Source organism: Nannospalax galili, unplaced genomic scaffold, assembly GCF_000622305.1.
Source record: "Nannospalax galili isolate Female #2095 unplaced genomic scaffold, S.galili_v1.0 scaffold417, whole genome shotgun sequence".
Taxonomy (NCBI): domain Eukaryota; kingdom Metazoa; phylum Chordata; class Mammalia; order Rodentia; family Spalacidae; genus Nannospalax; species Nannospalax galili.
In genome coordinates this window covers 3,821,964-3,839,912 of record NW_008340785.1, presented here as the reverse complement: position 1 = coordinate 3,839,912, position 17,949 = coordinate 3,821,964, and the positions used below count along the sequence as shown (strand labels likewise).

Sequence of the window (17,949 nt, the reverse complement as noted above, 5' to 3'; positions counted from 1 at the left end):
AAGACCCAAACCCGAGTACACACAATTTCAACCACCTGATATTTGACAAAGGTGCCAACAACACACAATGGAGGAAAGACAGCATCGTCAGCAATGGTGCTGGCAAAACTGGATCTCCACCTGAAGAAGAATGACACTAGATCCTTACCTTTCGCCTTGAACAAAAGTCAACTCCAAATGGATCAAAGACCTTAATATGAAACTAGAAACCCTGAAACTATTAGAAGAAAAGATTGACAGTAACTTACAAAATATAGGTTTAGGAAAGGATTTTCAACTTGGACAGAAGTTGCTCAGGAATTAAGTTCAGCAATCAACAAATGGGACCTCATTAAATAAAAAACTGGAAACTCTGAAACTATTAAAAGAAAATATTAGAAACAACTTACAAGATATAGGTGTAAGAAAAGATTTTCTAAATCAGGCAGGAGTTGCTCAGGAATTGAGGTCATCTGACAGAGGTTTAACATCCAGAATGTGTAAAAAACTCAAAAAAACAAAGAATTGAGAAACCAAATGACCCAATTAAAAGATGGGCTAAAGATCTAAACAGAGAGTTCTCAAAGGAAGAAATAAAGATGGTTTCTTTAAGGAATTCTTAACTCATGTCTTTTGTATATTAATCATAAGTTATCTAGTGTTTGCTATACTTTGTGAGTTGGTTAAAAGAGAAATGAATTAAAAGTAGCATGAAACCCAAGTGCAAGGAAATGGACTACTTTTAGGGGATTAAACTTTGATGGAGAATCAAAAACATCTACCAGTACTAAAGCAGAATGCATACAATGAGGTTTTCTAGGTTACTAAAATCAGAAGTACTGGCGCCATCTCTCTCAGTGTGGAGGGCATGTCCACCACACTAGAGGGGGCTATTGGACTGTTTGCTTGATGTTCAAATAATTTATATATATATATATTTATATTTTTATATATATAATTTATATATATGTATATATATATATTTGAGGTAGATTTTCTTAAACTTAAGATCAGAAACATATAGAATAATATTTGTGGCCTTAAATACCTTTCATAGGAGCAATACAAATGTGTTTCTAGAGCAGTCACTATTTTTCATAGTCATAGGGACCAAATATCCAATCTGACCAAATTTCCTAAAATTCATAGAATCAAAGGGAGCAATCTTCCCACAGCCCACAACAGACACATTTAATTAATCAAGAATTCCATTATATTATAATTATTATATTATAATTCCCAAAGAGACACTGAATGTCTTAATCGTTTGGAATGAAGAAATGAGCATTATTTTTGTGCATATGTATCACATAAGCATCTGGGAAATGACAAGAATTACCTGTAAACTCTTGCTTGAGCACACCCAAAACTGTACTCATGGACAGTTGTGTGCCTAGAAGCCACAGTATATTAGCAAAGCCAACAGAAGGAAAGACCTCAGTGTCTTTGGGTAGAGGAACACAATTCAGTAATTTTGAAGAAATTGTTAGATTTTTTTTCTGTGCTCAAACAATGAGGTAGTCTGGCCAAAGACACAGGATTCCAGCTCAATAGTCCAAGTCCCAACCTCTGCAGTATAAACTCTTTAATTTCAACCATTATGTAGGTGTTCATCATTTAGAACAAATACGTGATATATTTAATTCCTATTTTACAAGAAGAAATCTTAAAGGTTAAAAAGTATTTCAAAATACATGGATGGGGCATAAGAGATGACGCAGCAGTTAAGAGCATGTTCTAGCTGTAGATAATTTCTATTGCTGTGATAAAAACACTAACCAAAAACAATTTAGAGAGGAAAGGGTTTATTTGGCTTATAGCTCACTGTCCATTATCAAGGGAAGCCAAGGCAGGAACTCAGAGCAGGAACCTGGAACCCAGACCATGGAGGAATGCTGCTTATTGGCTTGCTCCCCTGGCTGGTGCTCAGCCTATTTTGTTATACAACACAAGACCACGTGCCCAGGGTGGCACTGCCCACAGGGGTCTGAACCTTCCATATCTCAACAGTCAAGAAAATGCCCCACAGACATGGCCACAGGCCAATCCAATGGAAGCCATTCCCCAGTTGAGGTCCCCCCTTCCCAGGTGTGTCAAGTTGACAACTAAAGCTTCCAGCACACAGTGCTTCCTGCTTTTGCAGAGAATCTGAGTTCTGTTCTTAGCACCCATATTGGGTGGGTCACAACCACCTACAACTCCAGCTCCAGGAGATCTGACACCTTCTTCTGGTCTCTACATACACACACACACACACACACACACACACACACACACATCTTTTAGAAAGGACATAGACAGCAAAAGTAATTATACACAGTTGGGGATAGACTTCAGAAGCCTCTGAATATGGCCACCAAGAGTTTCTCCTTCCCAGAAGCATCAAAATGTCAGCTACATAGGGAGAAGCAGAAAGTTTGCTTCCCGTGCATGAAGTATAACTTTACGTTTTTTGTTTTGTCAATTCTCAGCTAATATTAAACACCAGTTAATGCGGTAAAAGGAAAATTGACTTCAGTGAGTCAGAGATGGTACACCCTCTTTCCCTTCATTCTCTTAATGTGGATGCTGAGGAGTACCTGAGGAGCCCCTGACATTGCCCTCTATTTGTTCCCTTCTAGGACTTCTCTATGTTGGCTTCAGTGCCTGCATGTTTGGTCTCTACAGCTTTATGCCAGTTGTCATAAAGAAAACCAGTGCCACCTCGGTCAACCTTTCTCTGCTCACAGCAGATCTGTACAGCCTGTTTTGTGGACTGTTTCTCTTTCACTACAAGGTAAGTTGAGTCCATGTTCTTTTGTGATGACAGTATAGGAAATAATAAGCACTGGTGGGAATGTTGGGGTGGTGAGGGTACCTTGATTTTGTGCAGTGAATGAGAATTGTGTTCAGGGTATAGATCCCATGATTTGGATATTTATTTACATTTCAACTCAAAATAAAAACAATACTTTGTCCTAAGAGACCAGTAACTAGAGGTAACTGAATATAAAAAAGTAGGCAACAGTCAGGCAAGTGAGCTTTTTAATAACAAGGGACAGTTAACTAGAAGCTAGAAAGATTTGCATAATTCCCAAGCTACACTCACAAATACATTCTGCCAAAGTCATTGGTAGATTATGTTCTCTTTGGAGAAAAGGCACAATCCCTACAATTTCTGATTTGCAGATGTTTTATAGCAAAGCTGAATGGGAAATGCTATTGTATTTCTTTAAGGAACGTTGGGGTTTAGCAGAGGAATGCAAAGACATGCTGCCAAGCATTTGTGGTCAATGTATCAGTTGTAAAGAAAAGAAAAATCTACCCCTCAAAGATGGCTATCTCTTGGAATGCAAGATTGTATTGGTTATCTTTCCATTGTTGTCATAAAATACCCTGACAAAAATCAAATTAGGGAAAAAAGGTTTATTTTGGCTTGCAGTTCCAGAGGGGATACAGGCCATTGATGGTGGAGAAGGCATGGCAGCAGGAGCCTGAGGCCCACCTGGCAGTCAGGAAGTGAGTGATCACAGTTCATTTACACACAGAGACAGAAAGAGAACAAAAGTGGAGCCAGGCTATAAAACTTCAAAGCCTGCCCCAAGTCTGGAACTTCACCCAATACAGGGCTCCACAGGGTTCCATAACCTTCCTAAACAGCACCACCAACTGGGGCCAAGTATTTAAATACAGGAGCCTATAAGGGGTCATTTCTCATTCAAACCACTACAAAAACTCTACACACAGTCACAGAGGCAGGGGTGTCTATTGATCATGACACTCCAAGGTCCATTGCTATTCCATCACATGCTGCATCCATTAATAATCAACTAGAATTGTATGTGAGAAGAGACCCACTTTCTACTCCTTCATTAGTCCTACAGGGTAAGTACCAGTACAGCCCAGTGTAGAATGTAGCTCTTTCAACCAGGTAAAGCTGGGCTTGGGGGGTCTTGGAGAAATGATGAGCTGAGAAGCTCAGGTACTTGACATGACAAGAGGCAAAGCATCTGAAATGATTAATCAATGATTCTAGAAGGACGCTAAAGCCCAGAAAAGAGCACAAATGAGCCTAGTAGTTAGGGGACCAGAAAGAAATCTGGAAGACCACACGGATTGGGAAAGTACTATAGGGTAGAAAGGCAAACAGCATTTAAGTTCCAATTTTTCCCCAATTTTCTTCTAATGTAATTGACAAATTCAAATTGGATTTATTTAAAGTGTAGAACATGAACTTTTGGTGTATATATATTGGCTACAGTCATCTTGCTGGACGTTAGTCATCCAGAACTTACCTAATAACTGAAAGTTTATAATCTGAGACCAACATTTTCCCAGTTCCCTATGAGCTTCTATTTTATATGGAGTTTTTTCTTTTTTTGCCAAATGTAGAGGCAAATTGACAACAACTAAAGAAATTCTGGACAGTGTTTATTGTTGTAACTTATTTTGTGTACATAGTGCAATTTCTGTGTCCCATGATCACCCAAGTCCTCATATGGGTCAAAGCATGTTCCTCCCAGGATGTCCCTAACACAGTGCTGAGCAGGCCAGTTTCCCCCTCAAAATTCCAATTATTTTCCAGAGCCTTGGGGACCACTTGGCCATAGTCTTCTGCATGGTAGGACCACAGTGCACTAGATGTCAGTAGCATCTACCCATTAGTGACAATCAGAAATGTCTCCAGACATCATTAATATTGAGAACCACTGATTTGATAACCACCGTTTATTCAAGCTGGGGTTTTTTTTGTTTTGTTTTGTTTTGGTTGATGTAGTTTGGAAAACCCACTTGTAGCTCAAATGAATATCTCAGTGTTTGTTATTGTTGCTATAATTTAAATAAATTGTATGCTTTTTTAAAAATAGCTTAAGAATTTTATTTAAAATAAATTGAAGGGGCTGGAATGATGGCTCAGCAGTTAAGAGTGCTCACCTCTCTTCCCATATCAGGCAGATAACAACCACATGTAATTCCAGCTCCAGGGAATCCAGTGCCCTCTTCTGGCCTCCCAGAGCACATACACATGACAGACCCACACAGATACAGGCACACACATTTTAAAAATTTAAAAAGATTTTATTTATTTTTATGTTATATGTATGAGTGCTTTGCCTGCTTGTATGTAAGTACACCACGAGTGAACCTAGCACCCTCAGACCAGAAGAAGGAATTGGATCCTCTGGAACTGGCATTAAAAATGGGTGTTAGCCATTAATGTGCATTCTGGAAACCAAACCCAGATCCTCTGCAAGAACAGTAAGTGCTCCTGACCACTGAGCCATCTCTTCAGTCCAATTTAAAAACAGATTTTTTAACCTTTAAGACCAGGTGTGGTGCTATACATCTTTAATCCCAGCCCTCAGGAGGCAGAAGCAGACAGAGCTCTTGAGATTGAGGCCAACCAGATCTATACATAAGTCTCAGGCTGCTGGGGCTACAAGAAGACCAAATGACAACAAATAAACCAAAACCTTTAAAATAAGTTGAGGGCTGGCAAGAGGGCTGTGTGGGTTAGGGAACTGCTGCTAAGTCTGATGATCTGAACTCAATCCCCAGGTCACAAATGGTGGAAGAAGAGAAATGACTCCTTCAGGTTGTCCTCTGACCTCCACATCGATGCCATGGCACTCAGGCACCTACACCCCCCCACACACACACCCCACAAATAAATACTTCTCTGCATACACTTATTACTATCACAGCCACCATACAAGGACATACCAAAATGTTCCTTTCTGTCTCTTCACTATCATTGTACCGCCATTGGAACCATGTGGCTGAGTTCTTGGATAAACACATCCTTTCATTGTTTTTGATTGACTTATGAATAATAGTATTTAATGTAAGCCATGAAACATACTACATTCAAATTTTAAATTAAAATTTAAATTTATTCTAAGTGTTTTCTTAAAAATCCAACTTTGTTCTTAAGCAGTTTTTAAAAGAATCTCACAAGCAGCTCTTGAATTTACACTCTATAGTAAAATAGTCATTATTTGGAAAATCCAGGGTATTTTTTTTCTCGATGCCCTGTTTGCCTGCCTCTGACCTGGGCCTTAGGCTCCAAAGATAGAAGGACTGAGTCAGGAGACGAGTAGGACTCAGGAACCCAAGGTTCCCATCACAGTTAAATGGACCAGCTCATAATAGTAACATTTAGCCTTGTGTAAAGGTATTTTTATCATTATGAGCAATCTATAATCAAAGCAAAAATCTTAGCAAATTTTACAAAACTAAAAATGGTCACAATAATAAAGTATTAATATGTGTTTTAAAGAAATTGTAGAAGAAAAGTTGGATAAATTGTGTGTGTGTGTGTGTGTGTGTGTGTGTGTGTGTGTGTGTTTGTGTGTTTGGAAAATATCTGTTTAAATCTCTTGCCCATTTTGATTTCATTTTGTTTATTTGGTTTTTTGAGACAGGGTATCATATAACCCAAGTTGGCCTCAAACTTCCTATGTAGTTGAAGATAACCTTGAACTTCTGATCCTCCTGTCTCTACCTTACAAGTGCTAGGATTACAGGTGTAACACCATGTCCAGTGCTGGAGAATGAATCCAGAGCTTCATGCATACTAGACTATCACTCTACCTACTGAGCATATCCCCAGACCTGCTTGCCCATCTTCAATTCTGTTATTTGTGTTTCTGTTATTGAGCTCCAATTGTTCTTGACATCTTCTGTACACTAAACTTCTATCAGAAATACAGTTTTCAAATAATTCTCCCCTTCTGTGGTCATCTTTTATTATTTTCTTCCCGATAGCTTTTGAATAACAAAAGTTTTTAAATATAATTTTGATGGTATTAAATTTATTTATTGGCAAATAAACTTCTTTAAACATGGAAGAAACCAAGTGACCCCACTACTGTCTTTGAGTCTCTGAGTTTTCTTGAACACTTTCTACACATTCTCTCCCCCTAGGCTAATAAAAAGAATCTCAAATAACTTTGTACTTTCTGTTCTAAAGGGCTAGTTGAAAGCCACAGCTATGGACTCAGAGAACATTCAATTCAGGTGAGGATTCTGTAACCATAAAAAGTGAGTTCAATTTAGCAATCCACAACTGTGGCTGATAGGAAGAGTTTTCAGAAGTCTGGCATATAATCCCCAACTCTTACTAATTCCTGCATCCTGAGCATCTGATTCTTCAAGACATGCCAGAACATTCCACTGTGTGCCCAGGGCTAAGCTCCTGGTTCATATTTGCTGTATGTGGCTACAAATGGAACTTGGACCAAATGGTGACAATGAAATTATTATTGATGACTGGAAAGAAACACCATCAACAAGCAATCATCCAAATGTAGAATAGACTGTATTAAGAATCAGGAGTTCCCATCACTGCAGCAGGTGGGACAGGATGTGGGAGAGGGAATGTGCCTTGTGCTTCAGCACTGGAGTTAGATCAGTGACTTCTACGATATCATTCAGTTTTACGACAGCCTGCAGTCATAGTTTATCCTGCCACTTTATCATGATGTGTTTATACCACCTTCTGGTCTGGCAATAAATGTCTGTAAGTTGAGAAGGAAGGCGACTTTCTCACAGATGTTGCTTACCCACGCAGAACTAAATGACTAAATGAGGTTCTCCTGCTCAGCATTCATTATTTGCTTTTTCTTACATCTCACACTTGGAAGAAATCCATTCTTTCCCTCCCATCAGCCCACATTAGCATCTCTACCTCGGTGCTGACTGGACAGGAAAGCTGTACACCCTGGGAAGCAAGTATCTTGATTCTAAATTAGACTGTCTGGATGGAAGAGGACTCTTGCAATCTCTAAGTTTACAACTTCTGAAAAATGGCTATGTGCTTCTGTTCAATATTACCTGGCAGCATTATTGAATCCAGAATAGTAAATCCATACAATCCATGGAAAGTTCAAGAAAAGAGGCTTGCTGGGCCTCAGAGGCCACTAAAACTGAATCCAGGAAGAGATTGACACAGAAGCTTTTCAACTTGATGTTCTTGGCTTTTCAAGGTCAGAGCTTGATGCTACAGATACTGTTTGTGTTGTATAAAAAGGATACTTCTGAAATTGAAAATTGTTGTCCCAATAACACAAGTTCAGTGGCTTACCAGGACTTTTACATCTTTCATTTCTAAAAGTCTCATTGGGCTATGATCACATTTGGGCAGTGCTGCCTCTGGAAGCTCTGGGAAGAATCTCACTTCCTTTCCAGCCTCTGACTCCTGCCTCCCTTATCTTCTGGCCCCTTCTTCCATCTTAAACCAGGAATTCGGTGTCTTCGAACCTGACTGCTAGTCCCAATTTCTTTTTATAGATATTTGGACTATAATAAACTCAACCCAATACCCAAGACAATCTCCTCACCTCAAAATCCTTAATACCAGCTTCAAAGTTCCTTTTATCATATAAAGTAGTGTGAATTTCAAGTAATAGGGAGTGAATGTCTTTGGGGAGTCTATTGTTCTGCCCATCATAAGAGAACTATTAATAGTCATACCAGAAAACCAGAGTGTCCTGGCTTCAAGTCAGGTTGGCTAGAACATGTGGATGGGCTGTTCTGAAGTTGTGTCTGGGCAGTGAAGACACTCTCCACCTTCTACACCTTGTGCTCTGTTGGCTGAATTTCCTAACTGATTTTTTAAAATATATTATTTATTTTTTTATTTGTGTTATATGTGTTTTGCCTGCATGGGTTATAAGTGTACCCCCCGTGTAGGTGCTGGGAACTGAACCCGGGTCTTCTGACCAGTGCTCTTAACCACTGAGCCGTCTCTCCAGCCCAAATTGATTTTGAAAAGTTTCTTGGATTTCCTGACAATACGTACACTAATTCATGTACAGAGAATGAATTGTGGTGGAAGTACCCCTTCAGTGTCCCCTGTGTGAATGATGAATTGCACAACATGGTATGGCAGAATCACTTCAGAGTCAGAGGATCCTAGACATAAAGTATGGTTTGCATTTACTCTTTAAATGATTTGGGCTAGCTGCTTATTCTCTCTAGACTTCAGATGATAAGATTTGCCATATGCAGTTTGTCAGGATTAAATTGGAAGATATTGCTGATCAGCAGTAACCAGCGATGACACATTCTCATTAAATGTATAACTCAGGATTAGTAATTCCGATCTTATTTTTTGACCGATTTTAAAATTTTGTAACTAGATTTATCTCTTAGCAATTTTGTCTGTTCTTGCTAACTTATTTCATGTTTGAAAAGCCAAACCTGGGCTTTTATATCTCATACATGAAAATGTAGACGATAGCCATTTTTAACTGAATTCTTTGATTTCTTCTTTTCTTGCAACAGAATTTTCAGGTGATAAAACAGAAACACAAAACACTTAGGAGTTGTTAAAATGAAATTATATGTCATCGTGTGCAGAAATTCTTCAGCAAAATAGTGGCCAACATTGAATACAGGATATTCCTTCTTGCCTGACATTTAAAATAGAAGATGACGTCCTCACATTCACTATTACCTTTCAAGGCTTATTAATATCGCTACAGAACTGCTGTAATAGTAAGAGCTTAGAGTAATTTCATAAGAAGATATCGATTCTGTAGTTTTGCTAAAATCAACTAGAAATTGGTAGAAAAAAATTAACATCATAAACAGTCTTCTAGTTCCCCCTTAAACCCTCCACTTAGGCCATTAGCTGGGAGGGCTCTTCACACTGAACAGCAGGTGACCGTGTCTAAAGAGTAGTTTCTCTACAGCGTGGGAGTCTAACAAGATCCCCATGGAAACAGGCTGACATGCCAAGGTAGAAGGGGGAATGTCACCTGTCCCACCTCAAGATGAAGAGCTACAGGCAGGCAATGGATGCTGAGGAAGGAAGAATCAGTTTCCTCCAGGGACTAGCTCCCTGGGAGGTTATCTGATCCCAAGTGGGCAGCCCTACGCAAAGGTACACATAGCACCACCAAACAGACTCAGTGCATCATATATGTTTGTGTGCATATTTATAAATGTATGTATACATAACAATAGTAATCAAAGAAGAGAAGAAGAAATTGAGGAGTTGGGGGCATAGAAGGAGTTGGAGGGGGATTGGGAACAGTAGAGATAATACAAAGATAATGTTCATTTATGAAATTCTCAAAAATAAAAAATTTAAATTTAAAAAAGAATAATCACTTAGGATGATAAAAGTTTTATAAAACTTCTGTTCTTGCCTCAGGAAAATGTGTCTACTATCCAAATATCCAAGTATTAAAAAGTGGAAGATAGCTTTTAAAATAATCTATCCAAGAAAGCTACTGTAACTGTTCTATATAATATTAGTGTCAATTTTGTTCACTTTCACTAGAAACCATTCTGAATGTTTTAGTCTCATTCTTATACCGAACAAATTATTTTCTAATCACCAGGAGATTTAAAACAATCAGAAAAGTTTATAAAAATAATAAATAAACTTTTTAAAAAGTGGGAAGCTGGAGAGCCTTGGTAACTGCCTATGCTAACACCCCAGGTTATATGACACGTGGTCAGGGACAGGGTCTGCAACATCCTGACCTTCTCTTCCTGGCACCAGCATTACAGTACATGTGTCAGTGTCTCTTACTGTTTTATTGTTGTTGTTAAGAGATTTGCCAAGCAAAGTTTAATAATACTGAACAGGGATTCTTTTTAATAATAAGTTAATATATGTTAAATTTTAAAATAACTTCATCTAACAAATATTAGTTCTATGCCTGTCATGTTCTGGTAACTCTTGCTGCTCAACTTCTTATTTATAAACAAAGTCGACAGGAACATTAAATCAGACAGTTTAATAAAAAATATGAGATCCCAAACCCCAGAAACTTGAGCAGATCAGCAATTTCAAATATCCTTAGCATTTGAGTATCCATGCCAGACAGCTTGCAGTAATGGGAACATTTCATTAAGAGTGGAGTCTTTCATTACACAAAGGGCAGAATCCTGAGCTGCAAAACCCTGTTGATCCTCTGTGGCAGTGAGCAATTTCAGTAATGTGACTGCTAAAAGCCAGGCCAGGCAGCCTCCACCCATGACAGCTGGTGAGCACTAGAATAAGTCTTCACATCGTGTTTATAAAAATACCCTCATAAGCAGTCTGTTTTATTTCATATTGTAAGACAGGTGACTTTAAAAGCAGTAGATTTTAAGCTCATCTTGACCAAATGTAAACTGTGAATTTGAGATTTAAAAATTCATACTTAGGGCTAGAGAGATGACTCAGAGTTAAGAGCACTAGCTGTTCTTCCAGAGGACCCAGGTTTGTTTCCCAGCACCCACATGGTGGCTAACTGACCTTAACTCCAGTTCCAGAGGCTCCAACACCCTCTACTAACCTCTTTGAGACATGCGTGCACTTACATACATGCAGGCAAAATACCATATGTATAAAATAAACCAATGATTGGTTAATTAAAAATGAGTGCTTAGCCTTTAATATTAGTCTTGAATATTTCTTAAACTCAGTTGAGGAGAGACTTGGAGAACCCAAGGTGATAAAATGGTGAGAGCTTTAACTTGGCCTGCCTGTGCCCAGGAGCCCTCAGCACCGCCTGTTTTGAGGCTTTCTTCTTGCTGGATGAATCAGGGTGTGTGCTGCTGGCTTTAAATACTGGGTTCCATTGCTCCTACACAGCCGTTCAGGCAACCTAGGCTCCTTCTATCTATGTTTCTGTTGCCCTGTAGAGAAAGGACCAAAAAAACCTGTGACTCCTGAGCATCCTCTTTACACACTAAGGATCCTGGGTGCACTGCAATGGCTGTGTTGAGAAGCTTAACACTTTTACTAGCTAGAAGAGGTTTATTGATGTCTGGCTAGGCCTTCAGTGGTTATCTCTTATGAGATAGCTCAGTTACATTTGTGGTTGTGTATAGCATAAATGTCTATAACCTCCTCCTCTGTTCTATTGGCCAGAGCTCTGTCACACGATCCACAGATAGGCTGAGAAATGTAATCAAGTCATTTGTGCAAGAAGAAAAGAAATAGCCTCCAAATCCTTAGATATACGTGTAGCTCTCGCCACTCATCAATGAAGCTTCTTCTTGAAACAGCTGGAGACTATTCCAAAGGTCTACAACTGATAAAACTCAGAGAATAAGTGACTGTAAGGTGCCTAGCCCTAAGGGACACATCTACAACATAACCTTCACATCTAAGGCTCAGGAAATATTTCAGAAAAGGAGGCAGAAAAAATGTAAGAGCCAGAGGGACAAGATACCTCTTGCTAGTTAATACATTCTTGTCATGGTAGGGAAGCTACACCAATGTAAGCTCCACAGTATGGTAGCTTACCATAGATCTGCATAATGACAAAACCAGTTGCCAAGGTGGATGGGGGAATCACAGGGTCCCACATCAAGATGAAGAGTTACAGGCAATCAATTGATGCTGAGGAAGGAGAATCAGTTTTCTCCAGGGACTAGCTCCCTGAGAGGTTATCTATTCCCAAGTGGGCAGCCCTAAACACAGGTATACAAGAATACCACTAAATGGACTCAGTGCATCAAATATATGTATATATATTTATATATACATATATACATATGTATATATGTAACCATAATAATCAAAAAAGAGACAAGAAATTGAGAGGGAGTAGGGGGACATGGGAAAAGTTGGTGGGGCACTGGGAGGGATGGAAATAATGCAAAGACAATCCTCACATATTAAATTCTCAAAAATAAAAATATTTAGAAGAATCATTAAGAACAAAAATAGGTTTCGGTTCAGTAAATAAATAGTCATTTTCTACCACATTAAAATTTTCCGTTTGCCAAATATTCTGGAAAGAACAGAGAAGTTTGGGAAAAATGTTGAAGCCTTCCAAGAATGACAGGCAGAGGTCAAAGTTCCTTCTACCTAAGTCTCTTCATACTCCATATCACAAAGCTATTTCAAACTTATACCATCAGAACAAACTGTCAGGAAAACTGGACTGAGCTACAGGTGTTACAGAAAGCATCAAATGGAAAAACTTGTGGTTGGATTGAGTATAGCCAAGAATAAACAGCTAGCTGTCTCCCAAGAAAATGTAGGGGGCATGTTTATCACCAAAGATAGGGCATGGTCTAGTCCTATCCTGCACACTGAGACACCTAATCTTGTCAGCAAATCTGTATGGATTTTTCTTCCATGGACTAGAATTTTAGTGAGCCAGTTCACAAAAGTCACAATATCTTCATGCTAAGATAAAGAGCATAAATCTTTATGGTTCCAACATAAAGATTAAAACAACACCATGACTTATAGTTTGTCCCATTCTTAGAGGTATAACCCCACTGTATCTTGAGCTGCTGCCCCCATTCACCATAGAGCACAGGTGATATATGGCAAGCCCCAGCGGCCTCATGCCTTCCCAAGAATCTGAGGAAAGGCTCTAAAGGCTTTCCATCCAGAGGAGACTTCTTTGCTTTCCCTCTGAGTTTGCCTAATCACCATCCTAGCAAGTCTTTCTAGATTGGAGAGATCGTGTGAGAGTCTCAAAGTGAGCTAACTCCTTTCCCATGTACCTTCAGTAGGGAATGCTGGGTTTGCAACAGTGATGATTTATGCTTTGATCTTCTATACCCTGTAGGCTACTACTTGGTAAAGTGTATGGTTTTCAATTTTGTTCCTGTCCTTGTTTGGTTGCTTTCAATTTTTTGACTGGCTTTGACTTGAAACACTGAGAAGATCTGTGGTCCTACTTCCCTGACCTCCTTACTCTTAAACAATTTCATTGGCATACTCAAGTGCACCCTTACACAGATGTGCGTGCAAGTATGCGTCTGTGTCCATATGCACACATCTGAGAGAATGTTCATCAAAACATGAACAGAGTCCAGAGTCAGGCAGAACAGCAGGGCTGTCACAAGCCTGAGCCTGATCACGAATTTCAGCTCTACGCCCTACGAAGAAGCTCCTAACCTTTTTGCACCACAGATCCATTTAGCATTTTGAAAATGCCTAGAGACTGCTTTTAACCATGTTTGTAAAAGTCCTAAATAAAACACATGGGATCACAAAACCAACTATATTAAAGCTATCAAAACACTCAAATGTGATAATAGAGCAATATACAAGTCACAAGATCTAGACAGTGATCTATTAACGACTGTCTATCAGAGAACAGTGATGAGCATAAGCAATATTTGAGGAGTCTTGCAGCTATTATGTGAGGGATGAACACATCACCATTATACTGGTGGAAAAAGTATGAGGTGCTGCAAATACTACTGTGACTCATTACTTACATTTATACTTAAATAAATGTTAAATGTCAGCTAGAGGGCAGTGACAATAAAAGTCAAAGTCTCTCATCCAGGTTCACAGAAGCCCCCCCCCCCATTGCTCCCTCATTAGATACAAAAGCCCCTAGGTAAGAAGCTCTGAGGTGTTACCGGACATAGTGGCACATGCCTGGAACCTCAGCACATTAGGCTCAGAAGGAGGAGGAACACAGGTTTGAGACTAGCTGAGTTACATAGGGAGATTCTCTTTCAAAACACAAATAAACAAAAACTTTTGTGATTTGACCCAGTTAGAACTGCCCTGAGCACAAGTTACTTCTCTTAGTAAAATGGGGTGGTGGTAGAATTCATCCATAAGAATAATTGTGAGGAGTAAATGAAATGGCAGCATTAACATCAGGACCCAACCATTTCTTCTGCAAAGTATTAATAAATAAGGGTCCCCAAAAGTAAAAAGTAATATATAAATTGTTGTAAGGTTCTTTGCATTCTAAAGGTGCATACCTGTTTTCAATGGTAATTGCAATTATTTTCACCCCATTTTGCAATAAGTTCAATGTCTGTCATGTATTTAAGTTCATGGTAGCATCTAAGGTCATATCTTTTGGTTTGTTTTAAGGATACAGTTGGTGTCTACAGCTTAATGGTTTATAGTTTTCATTTCCTGTAAAAGAATGAACGAGAACTTATGCAAACCAGTCACCCTAAAGTAGAATGTTAGGGAAGCAATATTAAACCCATATCTCATACCAAGTAATGAACTGTTAGGGAAGGCCAAGCCATGCAGAGACAGGGAGAATACTCTAAACCGATTTCATACTTGTGGTGCACCCCAGGAGATACAATACTAGGCAATAATAGCATTCTCACATTAACTTGTCCAGAAAAAAGAGAGACCACTATCCACATTGGCTAATTGGACAGTAAAGGTTTTTTTTCTAAGTTACAGGTCTGTTGTGATATCCTGCCATTTCCGTCACCCTCAAAAATATAGAGAGAAACGTATAGGTTCTACATATATTGGTTTATGGATGTCAAACAGAAAATATCAACAGATTTTGAGAAAAAAAATGTGTTTAGATACTAATAGAACACAAGATTCACTTTTTTTGAGTTTTAAGAAATTTGGAAGTTCTATTTTTGCAATGGGTCCAAGGTTTAATTTAAACAGGAAAAAGCCTAGTGATGTTGGTCAGTGTCTTGCATTGTTATAGTACTCCAAGGATCTGAGGTTGCAGAGTGCTGCGAAAATCAGGAAGTGCTAGTAAGATCTTGTAGGAATACCCAAACTTCTATACCCAGGGCCTGTATGTCTTCATATTCTGAAATTTAAAAGTGGGTATTTAAGATTATTTTGGGAGATGGAGGCTATTTATCAAGAATCAACTTGTAGTTAGAAAAACATAGTCTTTAAAACGTAACATGATTTATTCCTTGACAGCTGCCACATCATAATTTTCTTTCTGCTAAATTACTCATCCACTTGTTCCCTCCTTCTGTCTTTCCTGGCAGTACATGAAAGACAAGGAAATGAAGAATCCCAGTCTGGCTGGAGGAAGCTCTCTGTCACTTTGTCAAGAGGTTTCCTCCTCCAGCCATCATATTTTTGGGGGATTGTTCATTTCTATAAATTAAGAAAAGAACAGCGTCCATGTTCATCAATAATTCATATAGCTGTTAAGTGAAAGATGATTGCTTCCATTGCACAGTTGCAGTTTTGCTTGGTCCTAGTCCTGAGCATAGAGAATAGAGAAACAAAAACAATTAATTACTTTGAAGTATACTCAACCAAACAGTTAGACAGCAAGTAGGTGAGGACAGACTTCAGCCAAGGGTCAAGGTCTCTAGGCATCATGTTAGCTGACACTGCTAAACTTCCTGGCGACTCTCTCTTCCTCAGAATCAGGACATTCATCACAGTAATCTGTGTTCCTCTGGATGGACTTGAAAATTAAACGAGATGATATACATGTAAATATTTTAGCAATTTTTTTGCTAAGTATATTTTCATGTCTCATTTAGAAATGTTGTTTGTTCTTTCCTGAATGTGATTTTCTTCTTAGAACACTTTCAGGCTACAAAAAGATGAGTATAATGAGATAACTTTATGAAATATTATAGGAATTATACCCTGAGTAACACACAGCTTTTACTAGCATTATAGAAGATAATTATACATCCTCAGTTATTAATAGATGATACATGATATAGGAGAGAAGTAAATCATGAGAAATGTATTGTAAAAAGTCATACTCCTGGCCTAGGGAGAGGGAATCAACTGGTAAAGTGCTTGCCTTGTAAGCATGAGGACCCGAGTTCAATTCAAAAGACCCATGTTTAAAAAGCTGGGTGTTGTAGCATGTGCTTATAATCTTTTTTTTATTTTTAAATTTTATGTGTATGAGTGTATTGTCTACATGTATGTAAGTGCACTCATCTCATGCAATGCCCACAGAGGTAAGAAGGGGGCGTCAGTTCCCCTGAAACTGGAGTTATGGACAGTTGTTAGTTGCCATGTGGGGGCTGGGAACTGAACCCAGGTCCTCGGTGAGAGTAGCCGGTGCTCTTCACTGTTGAGCCACCTCTCCAGCCTCTATATTTGTAGTCTTAATACTGGGAAAGCAGAGACAGACAGACCCCTGCAGCTTACTGGCCAGCCAGCCTAGCCTGCTTGGCCTAGAGTTCTAGGCCAATGAAAGACCTTGTCTCAAAGAACTGTAGGGGTTAGAAAGATGGTAAAGAGCACTGGCTGTTCTTGCAGAGGACTGGGGTTTGGTTCCCAGCACCCACATGGCAGTTAACAACCATCCATATCTCCAGCTTCAGGGGATCTGGTGCTTTCTTCTGGCCTTTGTAGGCATTGCACAACATGAGTGCACTTACATACATGCAAGCAAAACACTGATACACATAAAAATAAGTACATGCATTTTAAAAATGTGGATAGCTTATGAGCACAGAGAGACAGAGAGAGAGAGAGACAGAGACAGAGAGAGAGAGAATCTTATTCCCTAGGAACATCATCTTTGATCATTGAGATTCGGTTTTCTCTCTTCATTACCCATATTTCATCTGCCTTCCTCTATAATGGGTTCTCTACTCCATCTTGAGTCCCAACCACACCACTCATCTACCATCTATAGTTGGCCCTTGATCTTCCTGCTCCTACTCCTTTCTCTATACAGGTCATCTTCCTCCAGCAGACACGGTGATCCATTCCAGTTAACAAGCCAGTATATGTTTTCCGTCACTCACCACCTTGTGATACTACTTTCTCATTGCATTTTAAGTAAAGAGTACACACCAGGCTGATTTCTTAATATTGCCCCTGCCTATGGTTCCAACATCTACTCCAAACCGTTCTGTACTTCAAGATATTTCTCTTAGAAAGGGGCATATAACGGTTTCCTCATGAGTTTTTAAGAAAGTAAATAGGTATAGTGGAAGCACTTGCCTGTGAGTCACCATTAAATTTAGACATGAGCAGCATTGGCTGTTTTTAGGCCCTTGACTTAGGCAGGCCCTGTCCTCAGGACCTTTCCTCTTGATGTCCCACTACCTGGATGCTCTTCTTCCAGATTCTCTCCATGGCTGCTCCTCTGATTCTTCAGGTCTCAGAGAAGAGTTTGCTTAATTATTTTTTTTCCAACTTTTACAAAAAGTTTATTGAGAATTTCATGCATGCATGTAAGGTGTTTTGATCAAATCCATGCCCACTCCCTCCCCTCCAATATTCCCCTCTCTGAAGAGGTAACCCTAAAATCTTTTAAGGATTAGATACAAGCTCCCAAATACTTTTGA

The 17,949-nt window shown here is 39.1% G+C and overlaps 1 protein-coding gene across 1 annotated transcript in view; it reads left to right on the top strand.

Moving 5' to 3' along the window:
- The window catches only part of Slc35f1 (solute carrier family 35 member F1), a 462,243-nt gene that overhangs the window by 416,867 nt on the left and 27,427 nt on the right, over positions 1-17,949 (top strand). Inside the window, exon 7 of the mRNA XM_008835782.2 lies at positions 2,601-2,755. Coding sequence (XP_008834004.1) covers positions 2,601-2,755 — 155 coding nt within the window. The remainder of the gene's footprint in view (positions 1-2,600; positions 2,756-17,949) is intronic.